Source organism: Felis catus, chromosome B4 (genome assembly GCF_018350175.1).
Source record: "Felis catus isolate Fca126 chromosome B4, F.catus_Fca126_mat1.0, whole genome shotgun sequence".
NCBI classification, from domain to species: domain Eukaryota; kingdom Metazoa; phylum Chordata; class Mammalia; order Carnivora; family Felidae; genus Felis; species Felis catus.
Genome location: NC_058374.1, coordinates 100492239 through 100513372, shown reverse-complemented (window position 1 = coordinate 100513372; position 21134 = coordinate 100492239). Strand labels below are relative to the sequence as shown.

Sequence of the window (21134 nt, the reverse complement as noted above, 5' to 3'; positions counted from 1 at the left end):
TATCTCTAGTAGATCTATCCTTCTACTTTGTGTTCAGTTTTCTCTTTTTCTAGTTTCTTAAGGTAGAAGTGGAGGTGATTCTAGATCGTTCTTTTTTCTAGTAGGTATTTAATGCTGTCAATTTTTACTGTAAGTGCTGCTTTAGCTCTATCCCACAAATTTTGATATGTGTGTTTTCTCTGTCTTTCAATTCAAAATATTTTGCAATTTCCCTTTATGTTTTCCTTTTATTGGGATGTGTGCTCATTTCCAATTTTTCTGAGATTTTTCCAGATCTTTTTCTTATGGATTTCTAACTTCATTCCATGTGGGCAGAGAATATACTTTATGTAACTTGAATCCTTTCAAATTTATTGAGGTTTGTTTTATGGTACAGATATGGTCTACCCATATGCACTTAAAAAGAATGTATATTCTACTTTGTTGAGTGGAATGTTTTACAAATGACAACTAAATCGAGTTGGTTGATTGTGTTGTCTAATTCTTCTATATCCTTACTGACTTTATGTTTATTTCTTCTCTCAATTGCTGGTAGAGGAATGTTGAAATGTCTGATTATAGTTGCAGATTTGTCTATTTCTTCTTTCAGCTCTATCAGGTTTTGCTATGTGTATTTGAAGCTGTCATTATGTACATAAACATTTAAGACCAATCCCTACGTCTTCTTGGTGAATTGACCCTTTTCTCATTATGAATAACCCTTCTTTATGCCTGATGATATTCTTTGTTCTGAAATCTACTTTATCTAATGGTAATATAATCATTTCAGCTTTCTTTCCATTAGTTAGCATAGTGTATATTGTTCATTCTTTTAACTATTGGTACCTATATTTAAAGTGAGTTTCTAGGGGCGCCTGGGTAGCTCAGTCAGTTAAGCGGCTGACTTCGGCTCAGGTCATGATTTCACGGTCCGTGAGTTCGAGCCCCGCGTCGGGCTCTGTGCTGACAGCTCAGAACCTGGAGCCTGTTTCAGATTCTGTGTCTCCCTCTCTCTGACCCTCCCCCGTTCATGCTCTGTCTCTCTCTGTCTCAAAAATAAATAAAAACGTTAAAAAAAAATTCAATAAATAAAGTGAGTTTCTAGTAGGTAGTATATGGTTGAGAGTTTTTTCATCTAATCTGACAATTTCTGCTTTTTAATTGAGTTGTTTAGACCATTTGCATTTAAGGTGAATATTGATATTTGACTTTAGTCTGTCTTGCTATTTGTTTTCAATTTGTCCCATCTGCTCATTGTTTCCCTTTTTACTTTTTTTTTTACTTCTTTTGGATTTATTATTTTTTATGCTTCCATAAATTTTTTTTTTTTACTGGCTTTATTGGCTTATTAGTGGTAACTCTTTGTTGTGTTATTTTAATGGCTGCCTTAGGATTTATAGTATGCACTTTTAACTTATCACAGGCTACCTTCAAATGATGTACTACTTATATAAGGATCTTATAATAGCATACTTTCACTTCTCCCTGCCTGGCCTTTGTACTATTACTACCAAACATTTTACTGCTCTGTGTGTTATAAACTCCACAATGCATTGTTATTATTTTTGGTTTAAACAGTCTATTGTCTTTTAAAAGACTTTCATAAGGGGAAAACTTTATATCTACCCATGTAATCACCATTTCTGGTGCTTGTCATCCCTTTTTTGTAGGTGCGGGTTTCCATCTGGTATCATTTTTCTTGGCTTGATGGACTTTCTTTAACATTTCTTGTAGTGCAGATTTGCCACTAATGAATTCTTCCAGCTCTCCTATGTCTAAAGATATCTTTATTTTCCCCATTTTCCAGCTTTATTGAGATATACTCAATGTACACCACTGTATAAGCTTAAGGTGTAGAGCATAATGATTTGACTTACATATATTGTGAATTCATCACTGCAGTAAGTTTGGTTAGCGTACATCATATTGATACAATAAAAAGAGAAAAAAAAAGGGAAACAAATTTTTTTCCTTGTGATGAGAACTCTTAGGAGTTCTGTTAACAACCGTTAACTCTGTTAACAACTATTGTATATAACATACAGCAGTGTTAGCTATAGCCATCATGGTAGACATTACATCCTGAGTACTTATCATGTAACAGGAAATCTGTATGTTTTTTACCACCTTGCTCCATTGTTTTTAAAAGATATTTTTGCTGGGACTCCTGGGTGGCTCAGTCAATTGAGTGTCTGACTCTTTGATTTTGACTCAGATCATGATCCCAGGGTCATGGGATTGATCCCTGCATTGGGCTCTGGGCAGTGTGGAACCTGCTTAAGATTTATGCTCTCTCTCCCTCTGCCCCTCTCCCCCATTTGCGCGCTCTCTCTCTCTCATAATAAAATAAATTTTTAAAAAGGTATTTTCGATGGGTAAAGGTTTCAGGATTGAAGGTTTTTCCTCTCAGTACTTTAAAGAAGTTGCTCTACTGTCTTCTAGGTTGGATTGTTTCTTGTTAGAAATCTATCATCATCTTGTTCTTCCAGATATAATATGTCCTTTGTCTCTGGTTGCTTTTAAGATTTTCCTTCTGCCTTGTTTTAAATGATTTGATTATGTGTGCTTTGGTATTTCTTCATGTCTCTTGTACTTGGGTTTGTTGGGCTTCTTAGATCTATGGGTTGAAGGTGTTTATCAACTTTGACAAATTTTCAGCCATTATTTTTTTGGATTTTTTTTCTGTCCCCTCTTCTGTTCTTTGGGGACTCCAGTTATGCCTAAATTTCGTTGCTTGAAGTTGTCCCACAGTTCACTGATGTTTTGTTTCTTTCATTCTCTTTTCTGGGTTTCATTTGGGAGAGTTGCTATTGGTATATCTTCAAATTCACTATTTTTTTTCTGCAGCATTACAGTTTTTATCACTGGAAGTTTGACTTGAACCTTTAGATTTTCGATGACTCTACTCAACATGTTCAGTCTTTCCTCTAGTTCCCTGAGTTCATGGAATTATAATACCTGTTTTCATGTGCCCGTCTACTAATTCTATCGTGTGTCACTTTTGAATCCATTTCCATTGATTTGTCTCTTCACTGCAGGCTATATTTCGCTCAACTTTTTGTACCTGGTAATTTTTAATTATATGCCAGACACTAAGATGGGGGGTGCTAGATATTTCAGTTTTTCTAAAAATGTTCTTCAGCTTTGTTCTGGGATGCAGCGAAGTTACTTGGGAACAGTGAACCTTTCAGGCCTTGTTTTTAAGCTTTAGTAGGCAGGGCCATCAGCAGTTAGTCTTTAGTGCATTATCCCCACTACTGAGGCAATAATACCCTTTTCAGCATTCTAACCAGTGACCCATGAATTACAAGATTTTTCCATGCTAGCTGTTGACAACAGGCACTATTCCCAGCCCTGGGTGAGCTGCAAGACACTATTCCTTCTTCTCCTTTTGAGTAGTTCTTTCTGTAACATTGGGTAGGTTTCATACATGCGTGGGTGTTCCACGGAATACTTAAGAGTGGGAGTACCTTCTGCAGGTCTCCACCATTCTTTTTGTGTGGTTCTCCTTTCTGGTATTTTGCCCTGCAAATTCTAGCCATCCTGGCTTTCCTTGACTCCCAGCTCCAACCTCAATGTGGAGAGACTTCCAGTTTCTGTCCAGGTTCCCTTCCCTATACTCCAACCTGGAAACATTCTCCAGACAGTAAGTGGGGGGGCAATCCTCAATCTCACTCCACTGATTCCTGTCTCTAAGGACCCTGCTGTCCAGTGTCTTGAGAGCCATTGTTTTGATAGACTTTGTCTGATATTTTGTTTCAGGAAGGAGGGTAAATTTGTTCCCTGTTACTGTCTGGACCCATTTTCTTTTTGATTTTATAATTTTTAACTTTCTAAAGACCATTTTGGGGGTTTTTGTAAAGGTGATTTTGTTTTTCAGTTTTTATGTGTTGTAGAAAATGTAAGTCTAGCAGGGCCCTTCAGTTTATTAATCTTTTCATTAAAATGGGCATGTTTTGGGGTGCCTGGGTGGCTCAGTCAGTTAGGTGTCTGACTTGATTTCAGCTCAGGTCATGATCTCACACTTCATGAGTTCCAGCCCCACATCGGGCTCCGTAATGACCGTGTGGAGCCTGCTTGGGATTCTCTGTCTCCCTCTGTCTCTGCTTGCTACCCCCAGTGGCACCTACTCTCTCTCAAAATAAATAACTATTTCTTAAAATTATGCGTGTTTTTTGGCCTCTGCACTGACAGCACAGAGCCTGCTTGGGATTCTCTGTCTGCCCCTCCCCTACTCATTCCCTCTGTCTCTCTTTCCAAATAAATGAATAAACAAACAAGTGTGCATGCTTTGAACCTAGAAAGAAAAATCACACAGATGAACAGGGTAGGAATGACTAAATAACAGGGACTATTTCTATGTAGAAACATAGGCCTGGCTCTATACAGGAAGTTTTGTCCTGATTTTACACAGCCTCTTTAAACAAAAAAATGGGCCTCCAAGGCCCTTCTATTCTCACTGTTCTGCAGCACTTCAACCATGATGTTTTTGCTGACCTTATTCCCTTGGTCACTTAGTAACTGAGCCTCCTACTGCCTAAGAAAGACATAATAGAGCATAATAGAAAATAGAGATTCATATACTCATTGCCCTAGAGCTGTGGCAGAATCGGCTGATCCCAATTAATGTTAAAATCTCTAAATATGTGTGTTGGGCTGAGCATGGTTGGGTTTTCCTTTGATATCTCTGCCCAAAGAAAGCATCTGAAATGTCAGGTCCATTCTAATTTGGGTTGGAGAACATTTTGCTCTACTTTTGTTGCAGTTGGGATAATTTTAGAATATATATGAATTCGGTTTCACTTTATAGTCTTTTACTAACTCTTAAAAAAATTAGTACATCTAAAGAAATTGGGGTTTGAGACAAGGCTCATAAGATTCCTTTGATTGTCTTAGTTTTTAATTTATAGGATAGCTCCATTACAATTACAGGCTCCCAAAGCTATATTCTAAAAAGGCTAAAATTATCCTGAATTATAGCTATATAACAACACTACCAATTCTCTCATTTATTTAGATGAAGAACTAGTGGATGTTTCTGCATCTGTCTTACCAGAATTGAAAAGAGAAACATATGGCCAGATTCAAGTCTGTGCAAAACAGAGGCTGGCTCGACATGGTTCTTTTAACACAGTTCAGGCTTCTGAGAGGATCCAGAGGAAAGTGAACTCAGAGCCCAGCAGTCCTTATAGAGAAGAACAAGGTATATGCCTTTTCTTATTCCGTGGACTCCGTCAGCTGTCATGTAACAGTCACCCTACCAGGCATTTTAAAATGAGCTGACTCTAGGCCATGCCCTTTTTTTCACTTACCTGAAGTAAAAGGATGGTTGAGGGCAAAAGAGTTGCTGACTTCACAGGGAATGAACATGGCTCCGTGCCTGAAATTCATCCTAGTCAGCCATGAAGATCCACTGGTTTGCCAACTGGGTCTGTTTGATGCATCTCAGACATTCATCAGGTTTACAAAGCAACACTTGTTTTCTTTGTTTTGTTTCTAATTATTGATGAGACCTGAACTCCCCACTAATAGCTAGCTTCTGGAAATTTCTCTCTTTGAGTCAAAACCAGAACGGATTTGAGATAATCTTATAATCCCTGAGCTGTGAATAATGAATCCTACTATATATAATTGGTGTGTGTAAGTCTCTTGCCATATTTTGTTAGAGTTTTATTTTCCTTTTTAGGATCAGGTGGCTACTCCTTAGAAATTGGAAGTCTGGCAGCTGTTTACAGACAGAAAATAGAAGACAGTTCACAGTAAGTAGTTTTTAAAAACTCTGAGTGTACTCTTTTCTATTTTCTGGTGTTAACTTTGAACACATTGAAATGCAACCCATCAAAAGGTAAATTTAGCAGTCTTCCTCAGAAGTCAGCCATTTGTTTATTAAGAATTTTCTGGGGTGCCTGGGTGGCTCAGTTGGTTGTGCGTCTGACTTTGGCTCAGGTCATGATCCCACAGTTTGTGAGTTCAAGCCCCATAGCAGGTTCTCTGCTGTCAGCACAGAGCCCACTTTCAGATCCTCTGTCCCCTCTCACTCTGCCTCTCCTCTACTCACACACACACACACACACACACACACACACACTCTCTCTCTCTTTCTCTCTCTGAAAAATAAATACTTAAAAAAAAAAAAAAGAATTTTCTGTTTCCCCTTTGTGCCTAACACTGTTCTGAATATAGCATCAAGGACACAAAAGTAGGAAGAATGGATCCCCTATGCTAATGAAAGCTTATGGGAAAAAATAAAAACAAATACACTGAGAAAAGACAATCCACTACTAACATGGCACTGAGGACTGAAGATTGGAGCTCCAGGAGTCATTTTGTCATTACCATAGATAACTTTGTTTATGAACCACCAGATCTTGTTCCAAAAGTTTTATATATATTAACTCATCTAATCATAACAAACGTTTGAGGTGGGTACTGTTTTTTCTTCATTTTACAGAAAGGAAATGGAAACCCAAAGAGGTTAAATAACTTGCCCAAAGTCACAGTGCTGATAAGTGACAGAGCCAGGATTCAAACCCAGGCTCTTTGATTCAAATTTTGGGTCTGATTTTGAAGAAAATCACGTATTATCAGAAGAAGCAGAGGAAGTGCTAATGAGGGGACGAGAGTGGTTTTTAAGGACAAATTTGGGAAGAAACAGATTATGATGTGGGGTCAGGGAGTACCGAGACATTAAGCCGATTAGTTTAGCTGTAATGATTTGTCCAAATAGGATAGTAAAGGGAAACATCATTCGTAAAAAGAACTTGGGGTGTTGGAGGTGAATAGGTCAGGTTGGCAAAGAGCTTTGAAAGCCAGGTGGAAGAGTCTGGGTTTATGAGACAGACGATAATGAACTATGTAGACTCCGTGGAGAACAGCACTCTGGCTGCTTTTATTAAGCAGGTGGGATTCAGCACCTGCAGCCTTTCTGCTGTTTCATGGTGCAGATCTGAGCTGTGTCAGCTGCAGACGGAAGAGTAGAAGTCAGTGTAAGACGGTGAGTGAGCAAGACTCACCGAAGTAGAGAGACATCACAAAGAACACGTGGATCTCAGACGGTGGTGCTGTTGTTGGTGGAGGTAGACAGGTTGAGGATGGATGACCAGAGGGAGGACGGTGAGTGATAGACTCAGCATGGCCATGTTGAGCTTCTCACAGCCGAGTAGTAGTGATCACTCTCTCAGGCTGTGGTCGGACAGATACACTCACCTCTGCAGCCGGTGCCCTCCATTTTAACTTCAGCACACGGACAAGACTGGGCAAAATAGGTCCTACTGATTAGTTCTTAGAGGAGTCTTAAAAGGATTTTCTTCACCTGTTTCCAAAAATACACTAGAAATATAAATGTTTTTTAATATTTAGACATTTTTCCATAGAAAATGCCCAGACATTGTTTATAATCTCATATGTTAAATGGGGGTTAATTTTTCATGTGTTCTGCCTAAAAATTGTGATACTGAACAGAATGGGACAAGAATGGCAGAAAATAATTTAGTAGGTAACTTTATTTCCTCACTGCCCACTTCATTTATGTCACAGTGGATTTGAAACAAACCAGATGTATCCTTTAAATGAAACTCTGATCCGGGGGCACCTAGGTGGCTAAAATCAGTTAGGCGTCCGACTCTTGATATCGGCTTGGGTCACCATCTCGTGGTTTGTGACATCAAGCCCTGCATTGGGCTCTGTTCTGTCATCGCAGAGCCTGCTTGGGATTCTCTCTGCCCCTTTCCTTCTCTCTCTCTCTCTCTTTCCCTCTCAAAGTAAACAAACTTTAAAAAAATAAATGAAAATAAATAAAAAATAATAAATGAATAAACTCTGGTCCAGTCTTTGCTATCTACCCAGAATGTCATACAGTGCCTAGTGTGAGGCCCAGCTTCATCATGTTAGAGCTGGGTGACCCTCAGTAGGCTGATGAGTCTCTGAGCTTCAGTCTCGTAAACTGGTGGCAGAGAGCTATCATCATAATTATGTAAAACAATTATAATATTATGCTGATAACTATCAGATGTAGAAGAGGCAGGGGAGGAGCCAGTCTGAGCTCTAACCTGAGATCCCTCAAAGGCGGCCCTCCCAATCCCTAACCATCTATCCACGTTACATGGGCCGCTGCCTCTGGGATTAGCTAATAGGTGCTCAAGGGGCACACTTCAGTAGCAGCATGTGCAGCATTATCTCATTTCTGCTTTGGTACATCTCTCTGGAGGAAGGCAAAGAATCAGGAGCTGGTGGAACACGATAACTTGTTGAGACCCATTATGTTTCTTTTCATTTCAGGGGAAAGGCCTTTGTCGGTAAGAGAGTGATGCCTCCGTCAAGCAGCCTGGACCCTGTTGCTCCTTCCCCTACCCTGTCTGCTGACTCAGATTATCGTGTTAATCCTTTAGCGCACCAAGTATTTTCTGTGGCCCAAACGGACCTGCAGTCCTTCTCCATGCAGAATGGTCTGAATGCACAAGCGGGTGTCTCACCGTCTTCTGCCGCCTCAGACGGGGAAACACCAAAGCCAGCCCTGCTGACCGGCCAGCCCTTGGTGTACGTGCCCTCCACCTCACTGTTCATGCTGTATGGGAACGTACAGGAGGGACCGTCCCCAGGGTCAGGCTTAGGGTCGGAGAGGGACGGTGGAAGCTTGGAGGTCACGGCATCAGAGCAGTCACCCACACCCTCAGTTCAGAAGCGCCTGGGTGAGGAGAGGAAGCCTCAAGAGGAAGAGCCAGCCACTAAAAGACAGAGCAGGGACTATGATGACAGCCCTCTAGCCCTTGTCATGCCCAAGGTAAGGGAGTTTGGGGAGGGAGGGACATGTTTAGTGACATCCCGTTAACCCAGAATTCCTTCCCAGTAAAGACACACAGATACTAATAAGCTACTGAGTCTGGAATGGAAGGTATTTTGTGTATCACTTGTATAACTAAGCCTGGGACTGGCTCTCCCATAGTCTTGCCATAAAGTAGTACCATAAGAAAAGCGATTTTGGGGGCGCCTGGGTGGCTCAGTCAGTTAAGCACCCAACTCTTGACTTTGGCTCAGGTCATGATCTCAGGGTTCGTGGGACCAAACCCCACGTCAGGCTCTGTGCTGAACATGGATCCTGCTTAAATTCTCTCCCTCTCTCTCTGCCTCACTCCTCCCCCCAGCGCATGCATGCACACAGACTCACTCAAAAAATTTAAAAAAACAAGTGCTTTCTATAAAGCTCCTGCTTTGCATAAAATGCTAAATGATATATGAAAAATAGAAAAGAAAGACCCATAATCCTTCCACATAGAGGCAGTCACCGTTAACATGTTTGTAGATCTCCTCCCTTTTTCTATACTTTCTGGGTTTGTTTTTGGTTTGTTTTTTTTGTTTGTTTGTTTTTTTCAAACAAGTTGAGATCACTGAAATAGCCACCGTAATCCAGGAGGCACCAGAGTCTCAGAGTCAGGAATACGGGTGCTATTTGGCTTTTAGTGTCTGTGTCTGTTCTCATCCCTGTTCAGAGATCCTGTTTCCCCAGCTACAAAGTGAAGGGAGCAAAAATGTGAGCTGTTCGTATCTCTCACAAAGTAGCCCTCGAAGGTTAATGAGATATGACCAGTAAAACACTGTGAGAGCAGAAGCACGGTCATGACAGCAGTCCATGGTGGGTCAGCCAGACTCCTAGAGATCAGTACCTTAGTTATGACCCCTTCTCTTTTATTCCTCCCTCTTGCCAGAGTGAATTGTTCTAATTGTGTATATAGCCTGGGGTTGCATAACAGCAGGGAAGACTGACTGGGGTATGTCTTAGGTAACCAAGACCGGCTTTGGGCCCATCCTGCCATTCATACTGGGCCACTAAAAGATGCATCCACACTCTGGATGCATTAGCAGCTCAGAAATTTATTTCATAGTGTAAATACCATGGCCAGTTTTTCATTATTAAAACTCCATCATTTCTGTGCTTCAGAATCCTAAACCTCCAGGAGCACATGACATGTCCTTGATTTTCAGACCATTCCTAGAAGTGTGACCGAAACAACTCACATACACGATGCAGTGTGGCACATGGCGATCTCTGACCTTTCTGCTTATGTCTTAGCTATTTTGAGAAGGCTGTTCTTGAAATGTACTACTGGGATTTTTACGTGCCTTTCTGGTTCCTGCTTGGTTGTGCTTAGAAACCCTCAGATTCCACAGACATCGCTTCTCCCAAGACCCTGGGTCCCGGAGGATCTGCGCCCCTCGAAGATATTCACATGGAGAGTCAACTCTCTGCTGCAGAACAGGCTTCAGGAAAGGCTTCAGCAAACTGCTGCGTTTCTTCCGAGTGGGGAAATTCTTCAAGAGATGCAGAGGTTGAAAAGTCTTCAAAAGAAAATGAAAGCACCAAAGAGCCCTCTTTGCTGCAGTATCTTTATGTACAGTCGCCAGCCGGTAAGGGATGTCACCCTGTCTTGGGGCCCCTTGGGGTAGTCAGATCATGAATTAGATTTTTAAATTTTCGTCCACGTCACCTGACCGAAGTAGCCCATTAGTGATGCTGTGTACAGCCTCTGAGCCATTTTACTCTAAACCGCTTGTTTCCTCCCTCTGTGAACCGAAGGCAAAGGCTGTCTTCGTTTTCACCAACTGGAAGGATACTAGGAAAATAATTAGGGCAAGTGAGTTTTTTGTTAATGCGTTGAACTTCATTTGCTAAAAAAGCACAATTCAAAAGATCATTCTGTTTTTATAATTCAGCTGAATCTGGCATTGGTTCAGTTTACTGAACAGCATGAACCTCATGGCCACTATGTGCAGCTAGCCTGCCGATGTCTCACATATCTGGAGGTACTGAGCATTCACTGTGGTCGAGGGCCAGGTCTGGAAACAGAGGGCTGGACATCAAAGCCACTTACAGTCTTCATGAAGTATTCAGCCATCCTCACCGGTAAAGCAGCACTAACCATGGCTGCTATGCCATGGGGGTGCTCTCAAAATTGAACTAAATTTTATAAGATAATACATCCGAAGCACTTCGATAATAGGACCTGACAGAAAGACTCAAGTGATGTTAGTATTTCAAAATAAAGCTGAAACATAATAGATACCTAATTTTTAAGATATGCACCATGTGCGTAAAGCTGCTCTCAATGCAAAGAGACTTTAACTGATTTTCCTCAGCTGTCCATTCACTTCACAGGTTAGGCAGGTGTTTTTTTATTGTTCTCTTATCTAGAAAATGTTCTTTATTCCACTAGCAAATATTTTTTGAGGGTCTGACGTAAGCATGATACTCAGTGGTGCAGATACATTGATGAACAAGAAACAGACTTGGTTCCTGCCGAATGAAATTGACAGCCCAGCACAGGGATTATTAGCTTTTTCTAGGCCAAGGACCCACTGACACTTTGGTAAAGCCTGTGGATTCCTCTTCACAATGTTTACAAATGCTTAAAATTATTAAATACATAGGATTATAAGGGGAAGCCAATTATACCAAAACAAAAAATAATTTTTACTAGTGACAAAGTCAAGGTGCTATTAATACTGTCAGATTTGTTGCCTAGGATCCAAGTTGAGGGAAATATAAATTTGCTAGAAATTTATAAGAATAAATAAATTTTGCTATAAATTTGTAAGAATAAAGATAACAATTTTTCCATCCAAGTTCATTTTCCTCCTCGACGTGGAACTCACATTAACTGACCCTCTCAGTAGCCCTGGGCATCTACCACATTGTCACACAGATGGTTGTGGGATCTCATTCGTGGCCATTGCTGAGGAGACGCAGCGCAGGGTGGGGAGAACACGGGAAGGGGGTTGGCTGGTCAGGCAGAATCCATTCTTTGTGGGTTCTTTCTCATTTGGAAGTGCCGTGCGGGATGTGAGCTGGAATGGTATCTTCCTGTTATGTTGACTTACCTTGTTCTGCTTCTGTTTCAGGATTAAATGGTTTCAATGTGCTCTTATCTGGCAGTCAGACCCCCCATCCTGTGGGGCCACCTTCAGGTCAGCTCCCATCACTCAGCATTCCTTGCATGGTCTTACCATCCCCGACGCTGGGCACTTTTCCTGTTCTCTATTCTCCCACAATGCCCAGGCCAGTTTCCTCTGCCCCTGGTGCTATCCCAAATGTGGGACCTGTGAATTTTGGCTTGCCTGGCCTCGGATCAACGGCTCATCTTCTCATCGGTCCTGCAAACATGGTTAATCCAAAATCATCGACACTCTCCTCCACGGACCCTCAGCTTCAGTGTCCAGGCTCACTCAACCTGAGCCCTGTGATATCAAGATCACACAACACCATCCAGCCTGAATCCCCCATGTATGGGGGGCATCCAGTCTCTGTAGTAAAATTACAGCAGGTGAGTCCTAAAGTGAGCCCAGGAAGGTCATCACTCTGTGATGGGGTCTGCCTGCCTTTAATTAGCTTTAAGTCACATGACTGTAGGACAGAGGCTCTAGGTCAAGGTCTTCCTAGCTTCCACTGTAGACCCAGAGTTATCTGCTTATTTTATAAAGCATGGAGATATTAAGGCAGGAAATGCTGTGCCTTAAAGACAAATATTTTTAGTTGTCAATCTGTTCCTTAAAATTAGAGGGACTTATTTGAGTGATGGTTCAGGGGGGATTTGTGAGGAATGCTGAATAGTCAGATGATTTCTCCAGGCTTTCATTTCAGTAGATCAATAAAGGAGAACACCCTGAATTTTCGTTGTACAGCTATAGAAATAATCGAGAGAAACAGAAGTCTAGATACTAACACAAAGATTCTTAGCATCTGTCATTTCTTAAAATGCAGTGTTTAGGAGACAGGAGATACATATAATGTATACAAATATACACATAAGACTATTATAATCGATATAAATTCATCAATACCCTATTTCCCCCTAAACTCCCATTTGTAGCAGTCAGTAAGTATGTGTTGATTTCCTCTTATGCCTTATGCCTATGTTCAGAGTGGTTACTTTTCTCTCACAGAGGAAGAGTTATGCTGTGGCCAAAAATATTTTAGACAAGTCTGTCAGAGGCTGACAAGGTTGCTAGACATTGAAATAAACAGTTTCTAAAGGTGATTATAATGTAATAACATGCTTTCTGATCACCAGTTATGTGCCAGGCACTGATCCAGGCAGTAAAGATATGCCAGTAAACAGGATAAAGGCCCCTGTCCTTTGAGGGAACGTTAAGGAGATCAACGTTTAACACAAGAGGATACATATGAGCAAGTAAATAAAAAGCGGCGAGACAGATGCAGATACTTGCTATTTGCCCAGTGTGGTCTAAAAGGTGCTTGATAAATATGATCTTGTTTAATTCATGCAGCTCTGTGAAGTCGTCACTTTTGTCATCCCCGTTGTATGGATAAAAACATTGAGGGACACATGGGTTAAGTAATTTGCCCAAGGTCACACAGCTGGTTCTAACCTGTTTGCTAGGCTGCCTTTCTGCACATGAAATAACAAAGTTAATTTCAGTTGTAAGTGCTGGGAAGGTCAACCCAGATGAGTGTGACAGAAAAGTGCAAAGGAGAGAACGCTTACACGAAGATCACAATGACTCAGGCCAGGACAGGGCTTACTTAGTTCAGAGATCGAGGACAATTTGGACCTCACTGCTGTTTTTATTTGCTCTTTCAGTCACCGGTTCCAGTGACCCCCAAGAGCATCCGACGCACACATCGTGAGACATTTTTCAAGACGCCTGGCAGCCTAGGAGACCCGGTCCTTAGGAGAAGAGAGAGGAATCCGTCACGAAACACCAGCTCGGCACAGAGGAGACTCGAAATCCCCAGCAGTGGGGCTGACTAACCCCACGCCTCACCAGGCGGGGGCGGGATCAAACCACCTGAACTTCCCTGTCGCAGGTGATGCCCTGACGCTGGATGCAAAACGGAACACAAGCCATCCGGTCTTCGGCACACGTCCTTCCTCTGTCTTTCACCCACTGGTTCTGGTTACCTGCCCGTCATCACGGATCCTCTGTTTTCCGGAAAGTAATTGTTACTAATTGTGCATTCAGTACCAGTTAGAGAGTCCAGACTCTGTGCGTGGTGTCACAGTGAAAGCACCAACTGACTTCTGTGGTTTTGATTCAAGAATCCTCTTATTGCTGGAAGTAGATCTGAACAGGCTACTGGAGCCTTGTGGTTTTTCTGCTGGGGGAAGGGGGAGCTGTCTAGCACTTAACCAGGGTGAGCGTTCTGGGCATGTATTTCCCCTCACCCTGACTATAGATCTGTGGTGAGAGAAACTTCCTTTCTGCAGTTTCAAAAAGCTACTGCTTCCTTAGGCTTCACCAGGAAGCCAACTCCAGTTGTGAATCCTATGGTATTATTTATTTTGTTCCTGAAATGGGATTTAGTGCAAAAAGTTTACAACTACAGCAAAACACATGTTTTTTCAGGGTATGACGACTTGAATGTTTATACTTTTTTCCTATGATTTGCCCTGCACTTACTTCACAACCTGCTAATAATGTGGATAAATGTATATGCATGACAGAATGTCAAGACCAAAATAACTGTGAATGGCACACCTTGCTGTACTGAACTGTGCTAACCCTGTCTGGGCGCGAGAACCAAGAGGGACGCCAGCAGCCTGAGAGCTGACCCGTGTGAACCGTGAGGTGTTTACTGTTCATTTGTAAAAATCCTAGCATGTGCAGTTCCCTTCACTCTGTGCCCCGTGGGTGTTTTATTTAAATGTTAACCGTTAGAGTATCAGGTTTGGAGGCCTTCAAAGAATCGCTGTTTATTGAATAAATCAGGATGGTAGCAAGTGATTATATGGAAAATTGGAACCTGGATGGGACCTTGTGGTAGAATTCTGAAGAGCTAATGATGTGGAACTTGATATAGGAAGATAGGTGATCGTTTTATTTTTTCTTTTGCTTTTTTTCTTTATTATTGGAAGGGTAAGAGGGAAAATGGACACATTATGTTGAGCATCCAAGAGTATGCAAACCAGTTATTTTTCAGAGTTTTTCTGAAAAATACAAGTGGTGAGTGCAGGGATTTCATTGTGCTAACATGAATACTATTCTGGAAACAATTATGCAATACTCGTTTGTTAAACCATATTGCTTTAGGATTTCATCAAGTAGCCAAACTAGCTCTTTTATTCCTAGATTTTTTGATATGTACCTCATTCTTGTCTCTTCCAGTAAGTGGCTTCCTCCCTCCCTTCCTTCCTTTTTCCCTTTCTTTTTTAAGCTTCTGTCTTAGATTTAGAATCTTGGTGTAGGGTTCTATTTTATTATTTTTGGACCCAATAAAATGTTCTATGAAATAAAAATATTAATTTAAGAGACTCTGGGAGTCTGAGCAAAGTGGCTTTATATTAACTACAGGATAATATTAGCCTTATTACCCCACGAGATTTTTGAAAACTTGAGGTAGATAGCCAGATTAAATAAATTTGTTATTATATAAAATTTTTATCAACACTAAACTTATAAAGTTTACAACATGGCATTTTTTTCTTTTTTACAATCTTTGCTAGCATTAAATGGATAAAATTATGGTTCTAATCATCCACAATCTCCTGGTAATGATTACCCTGAGCTAATATGAGCTAATATTTGTTTTATACTTTTATTGAAACAAATAAAAATAATGCCCTTTTCAGGACACACAGCATCTATATCTGCACAGGGTACATGCATTTTTAAATATACCATACTTAAGAACGTCCACAAAAATATTTTCACTTGAGAGGTCTACATTTGGAAGACATCCCAATCTGATTTTCCCCTCACTGTTTTTGGATGTTCGCCACTTATTAAACTTCTTTGCTATCCCTTTTTTTTTAATTATTATTCTGTTCACATGATGACCATAAAAACCTCAGAGAGTTCACGGTTCTTGAGGGGTGTTAAGGAGCAACCAACCCCCTAAATGAGAATATTAAGACTCTGTGACCATGTTCAGCAATAGAAAACTAAGAACTAATCCCTTTTGTATCCGGGACACACTTTTTCATGTGGCTTTGTGATACATAAAAAAATAAAATGATGCGGTGGTTGTGTCTGTCAGGAGAACGTATGTTCCTTACAGAGCAACTGATGAAAATGGACTGCTAAGCTAGACTTGGGTATTTGGAGAAGCGGAAAAGCAATGGCAATCTTGAGTCTATCGTTGTATTACTTAGTAAAAGAAATAATTGTTGGGGACCCTGCTAAGGACACGCAGCTGTGAGTAGGCACTGAGGGAAGGTGTGTGCCCTACGCTGTCCAGGGTTTGTGAAACCCTTTCATTCTGGTACAAGAGTTGGGAGAACTTTTATACTTGAATCTACCTACCAAGTTTACATTGCTCAATTCTTTTTGGTAAGGTGCTATTTCTGTATTTAAGTAACTTTTTTTTTTTTTTTCAACGTAAAGCTGCTTTCAGCTAATCTTATTGCACTGCTAGTTTTGTGTAGGTATTAATTTTATTGCTGCTTACTGCTTTTGTTTTCATCCTATTTAGCTCTGCTCTTTTTTCTAGCGGCTATATTATCTATAGCTGTCTGCTTGGAACTTTCCTATATGTAAACTGATTTGTTTTTCTTTTAGAAAAATATTAAACTTGATAAAATAGCAATAAAAATTAATTCATTTAATGAGATGTTGGTTGTATTTGCTCGTGGGCTGTGTGTACCAATTTCAGCAAAACTGTTCATTGTCACAGCTCAGCTAACCAAGCCCTCATAAAACCCAAATCGGATCTTTTTTTTTTTTAAACATTTATTTATTTTTGAGACAGAGAGAGACAGAGCATGAATGGGGAAGGGGCAGAGAGAGAGGGAGACACAGAATCAGAAGCAGGCTCCAGGCTCCGAGCCATCAGCCCGGAGCCCGACGCGGGGCTCGAACTCACAAACCGCGAGATCGTGATCTGAGTCAAAGTCGGATGCTTAACCGACTGAGCCACCCAGGCTCCCTTAAATCGGATCTTTTGATTGAGACTTCCCGGTAGTTCCCAAACACCAAACCTTAATATGTCAGAATTACACAGGAGCTTGAGAGGATAGGACTATGCTCTTGAGCCTCTGATTTCTACAGAGTCAGAATCTCCATAGGTTTAGAGCTTCCAGATGATCCTGATGCCTATCCACTTAAAAGAAGCTCAGGTGAATGCAATGCAGACCACTTCCCCAACTTCTCATGAAATCTGCAAGGTTAAATGCCTCTCATTCCAGCAAATGCCTACCTTGAGTTCAAAGCCAAATTCCATTGTTAACCCTCACTTTCAAATTAACCTTCAAACAGACCTAATCTGATTTTCTCTACTTTGTTAGCTCTCCAGTCATTTATGTCCCGTTATTGTCAGTCCCCCCACCCCTGCTAAATTGTAGGGTCCTGGGGAAAGAGGCATTGAAACCCCAGTATTGAGCCCAGTCTTGGTACTCAGAAGGCCCGAAATGGTGAAGGGAGGAACCACAGGACCCCGCCCAACAGAGCTGGCCCCTTTGCCAACACTGTTAGAGTCAGCTCCTGCCTCTCTTACTTTACTGTGGCCTCTTCCTTCCAACACACTACTGTCCCAGTCTCTAGCCTTCCTTCTCACAAGGCACATACATACAGTTGACTCTTGAACAACACGAGGTTTAAGGGGTGCCTGCCCCCGTGCAGTAAAAAATCCAGCATAACTTTTGACTCCCCAAAAACTTAACTATTAACGGCCTACTGTTGCCCAGAAGCTTTACCAATAACATAACACATATTTTGTATAGGTACTGTGCATTGTATTCTTACAATAAAGCTAGAGAAAAGAAGAAAATCCATTTAAATGGACCTGCACAGTTCAAACCCATGTTATTCATAGCTGTATAACACAGGATTAAACATGTTTCTACACATACACCAGGATTAGTTAGGATTTTACTAGCACATATTTAGCGGTATATTACGTTATAATGGGGTCGTGCTGTATTGTAGGCACCTACCAATATCTTCTCCCTATAAGCCTCCCCTTTTTGTCTTTCACGGGGAACAAGCAGGACTCGTGAGGTAGTCCTGAAGGCAATTTTGTTTTGTCTCCCCGCGCTCCTTTGAAGCCTGGTCAACCGGGGTAACCCATCTGCCCCTGTTATGAACATCAGGTCAGGTGCTGTGACTTCTCCGGTTACCGCCAATAACAGAAGTTCTACAGCCATTTTAAGTTACAAAGACAGTCTCAATTTATGCAGGTGACCATTTAAAACTTCTGTACCTGGGGCTCAAGACGAGCAAGGAAGGCGTGGATCTTTGTTTCCACTGAGCATTTCCCCTTCCTCAACGTGCTTACCTAGATTACTAACCCTGGCAAGATCAAAGCGTGCGAACATTTGCCTGAACTTCCTGCAATGCAGGCAGTACGTTTTCCTGCAGCTGCTATTCTCCCGCAGTCTCTGGTTTTCCTGCAGTCCATTCCACAGGCGCTCGTGGGCGGGGTTTAGAACAGTCCAGGGCTGCCTCTATCCACTGTTAGCCCACATGCGGTGCCCTTTGCTCTGATTCTTGGAGAGAAGGTCCAGCCAAACTCATAGCGGCCTCTCCTTCCTTTTGCTGCCAAAGCTGCTGGCTCACCCACATCCCCTGCATCCCCCAGGCCAGTGTCAGACACCAGAAAAGAGGGAGAGGCAAGCAACACCTCCCACACCTCCCCTTAGTGGTTCTAGGGAGGCAGGGGTGTGAAGCCACAGCATAAGTTTCCAAAGAAATCACAAAATCCATTTTTATTTCCATTTGCTCAATCTTTTCAAGGCCTACGGGTGAACGGATTCAACAGTGGCATAACTGATGTGCAAAACCTCTTCTATCAATTCTCTGGAACGCAGCCTTTATTCAATTTGGTGCTGCAGCCAAGCTCACTATCTAACAACCTGTCGTGATAGTTATAAACTTCCACTGTCCAAGATTTCTGTTTTCCTAGATGGTTGTTACGGCACTTACTATCTCATAAAAGTAATCTTTGATAGCTGTTGATTTTTTAGTGTTAAGATCAGTTTTATCAGGTCAATGTACTTTCTTAAGCATTTGAAAATGCTTCAGAAGCTAAAAAATAATAAAGCTAAAAGCTTTCTTTTTTCCATTCCATTTTGTAAATAGCCTGCCGGTCCTTCTGCACAAGCATCCACTCTTTCCCCAACTGTGCCCTGAAAAACTCAACTATTGATGGTTATTCAAAAAATTTTTTTTAATGTTTTATTTATTTTTGAGAGACGAGAGAGAGACAGAGACAGAGTATAAGTGGGGGAGGGGCAGAGAGAGAGGGCCACAATCCGAAGCAGGCTCCAGGCTCTGAGCTGTCAGCACAGAGCCCGACACGGGGCTTGAACTCATGAACCACTAGATCATGACCTGAGCTGAAGTAGGACACTTAACCAACCGAGCCACCCAGGCGCCCCAATAGTTATTAAGAGTCACATGAAAGTGGGTGACCCTGATAAAACAAAATTAATTTATTGCTACTACAGGATTTATTAGACTTAAATTTGCAAGAAGAAATACATACCCAAAATTTTTTTAACTGGTTTGATAGTGGGACTATTTTTCTTAGAGTACTGTGCAAAACTAGGGTTTGGCAAAAGTTACTTTGAGAAGCAATAAATTAATCTACCAAACAACTCTCTAAAACTTCTTAGTCTTCACTGAAAAGCAAAGGGATCAATATTAGCTTCTTAAGGTCAGAGACCATAAATGATTTATATCCATATTCGCAGTATCTACCACAAAACATGCACCCAATAAAAAATTGGGGGAAAGAGTATTAGAGGATGAGTTACCACAAAGACTTAAAAAGACAAACAAAACCTTTGAAGCCTTTTTCACTGCGTGGTTCTAGGTACATAATAGTTGTTGAGTAAATAATTGTAGTATAGCTTGTTTTATTTTTTCTTTTTTAGTTTAAAAGAATGACATCTCCTGTGCCACCAATGCTTCTACAACAAAGTGGTCATAACCATGCTTTTAGGCTTTCAGGCGTTATCCCCTGCAGCATTTTCCTGACCCTGTGAGTGAGGCTTTCTAGCCCCTTCACAGTCTGGACCCAACCTGCCCTCCCTCCTATGCTAGAGATTGCATTCATTTCTGCTCCTCTTCCAAGTTCTTTATCACAGGGTCTGGAAGCCTGGGAACTACACTTCCCAGATCCCCTTGCTACCAGGTGCTAGCTGTGATTCTGTCAGTTAATTACTCTCCTACAGGATTTGGTGGAGATCAAGGAAGCTGGGGCCATTCTTCCTCAAGCACAGAATGCAGCACACTGAGATTTCCCAGCTGCCATATTTGATTGGACCATGTAGCAGCTGGCCACAGTTTCATGCTGTTCCCAACCATCAGAGGAAACAACATCTCCCCGACCTCTGGGTAGTAGCCACAGTGACACAATCTGAACGCTTCACAACAACCCCCTGACTGCTGCTTTCTCTGCCTTCCAGCGATTTTGGAAGCACCAAATTCCCTGTATTAAAACCTTTCTCCTGGAAATACCTAGAATGTTTTCCAAGTTCTACACAGACCCCAGCAGTCTCCACCGCTCCGCCTTCCTTCTCTTCCACCCATCCTCTATCAATCATGCCCCTCTCTGTGCTCACATGCCTCCTACTCCCTTTTGCATCCATGCCTTTACCCCAGCTGTCCTCTCTTCCTAAACGCCCTCCTTCCACCCCCACTTCTCTTCTCCATCAGGCTGTCTCACATGCATCTTCCAAAATCCAGTTCAAACATCCCTCCCTCAGGAAGAATGAGCTGGTTTCCCCCACCACACAGTGAGGCCAGCCAAGGCAGAAATTAAGTTCTCCTCACCTACATACTAGCACCCTGTTCAATGAGTATGTGAATAAGTGGTCAATCACACTGAAGGAAACACAACAGTGCACCTGTGAATGGGGTAGCTTAACATGAAATGGCAACGTGAAAATGGTGAGTACAAGAAACAACAGCTTCTAACCAGCATCAGATCATGAATAACCCTACCCCACCAATGTCCTGCGCATCATTCATTCTGTCAATAAACATTTATCATTACTATGCAAAAGGAGGTAGTCTTGAGTGAGTGTGAGGGGGTGGGGATCAACCCTTTATCTCTCTTTGATAATGGTAGAAAATTACAGATGTCTAGTGCCCAAGGGAACCCTGAACATCATCTTATTCAGTCCCCTATTTTACAGAGAAGAAACAGAAGCAAGTTAAGCGACTTGCCCTGGATTACACAGCTACTTAACCAGTCTGGTGAG

General features: G+C 41.7%; 1 protein-coding gene across 2 annotated transcripts in view; it reads left to right on the top strand.

Annotated features, from left to right (window-relative positions):
- E2F7 (E2F transcription factor 7) overlaps nt 1-16535 on the top strand; it is a 40327-nt gene extending 23792 nt beyond the window's left edge. The window contains exons 8-13 of one of the 2 annotated variants that reach the window (XM_006933903.4): nt 4997-5182; nt 5666-5738; nt 8257-8758; nt 10125-10380; nt 11872-12293; nt 13572-16535. In XM_006933903.4, the coding sequence (XP_006933965.1) occupies nt 4997-5182; nt 5666-5738; nt 8257-8758; nt 10125-10380; nt 11872-12293; nt 13572-13742 (1610 nt within the window). In that variant the 3' untranslated portion in view covers nt 13743-16535. The remainder of the gene's footprint in view (nt 1-4996; nt 5183-5665; nt 5739-8256; nt 8759-10124; nt 10381-11871; nt 12294-13571) is intronic. The other variant, XM_045062100.1, reaches the window with a different exon arrangement.
- Nucleotides 16536-21134: the final 4599 nt, after the last annotated feature.